This window comes from Acanthisitta chloris, unplaced genomic scaffold (assembly GCF_000695815.1).
Source record: "Acanthisitta chloris isolate BGI_N310 unplaced genomic scaffold, ASM69581v1 scaffold41121, whole genome shotgun sequence".
Lineage (NCBI taxonomy): Eukaryota > Metazoa > Chordata > Aves > Passeriformes > Acanthisittidae > Acanthisitta > Acanthisitta chloris.
In genome coordinates, this window is record NW_008655056.1 from 4,016 (window position 1) to 4,905 (window position 890).

The 890-nt window shown below is 50.4% G+C and overlaps 1 protein-coding gene across 1 annotated transcript in view; it reads right to left on the reverse strand.

Annotated features, from left to right (window-relative positions):
- LOC103810836 (la-related protein 4-like) overlaps positions 1 to 425 on the reverse strand; it is a gene marked incomplete at both ends in the record, with an annotated part of 2,803 nt that extends 2,378 nt beyond the window's left edge. The window contains 2 exon segments of the mRNA XM_009083758.1: positions 24 to 182; positions 377 to 425. Coding sequence (XP_009082006.1) covers positions 24 to 182; positions 377 to 425 — 208 coding nt within the window.
- Positions 426 to 890: the final 465 nt, after the last annotated feature.

Below are 890 nucleotides of genomic sequence, written 5' to 3' on the forward strand. Positions count from 1 at the left end.
GTGTGCCAGGTGAGCACAGGCACCTTCTCTTTGCAGACTCCCTTCACGATGTCAGACATCCTGCTCTCCAGCACAGGCTCTCCTGGGATTTTCACGGTGCTGCCAGGCAGAGGTGGGAAATTTGATGCTAGCAAGTCAAACTTTGGTGTCTGAGTCTTTGTTTCTGCTGAAGGCTGAGGTCTCTGGAGAGGGGAAAACACCCATTAACAGAGCAGTAACAACGAGCAGGGAAAGCTCTAAGTATGACAGAGAAATTCCCAGAGAAACTGTAACCCCCCAATGGAATCTGAGGGTTTGAGGCCTCTGCCATCCCTCCAAGAACTGCAAACCACACTGCACTTGGGGCAGCTCCTGCAGGGAGGGGAGCAGAACTTACCGACACACGGTCGTCCTCTCGTCTCCTCCGGCCCCGGAACACGTTCCTCCTTCAAAGGCAAAAACACCCTCAGTAAGTGCAGCCATCCTGCCCAAGAGGGCACTGCTCTGCACCAAGGGGAGCCACAGCCACATCCAGGACATTCTCCATCCTCAGCTCAGAGCTCTGAGGCTCATGGAACAGAGCCAACATGGGAGACAATTCCTCCTTCCCTCCCCCATGGAGGAGCATCATATCCAAGCAAGCACAGGGACAATTGCAATTCTAGAGTATGAACTCATCAGTCTGATTTCTCAGCTTTGGACATTTATTTTCAAGTGTCTAAACCCCAGATTAACAGACAAAAGAGAAACAGTTGATTTTACATTGTTGAGGAGTGTCAAATTCCCAGCTGAGGATCTGCTCATTATTTACAGCAATACAGATGCAACTTCACTTCAGCAAGTTCTAATTCTGGGGACACATCAGTTATTCTCTGGGCACAAATCAGGCTGGGTCAGAGTGGCTGGAGAGC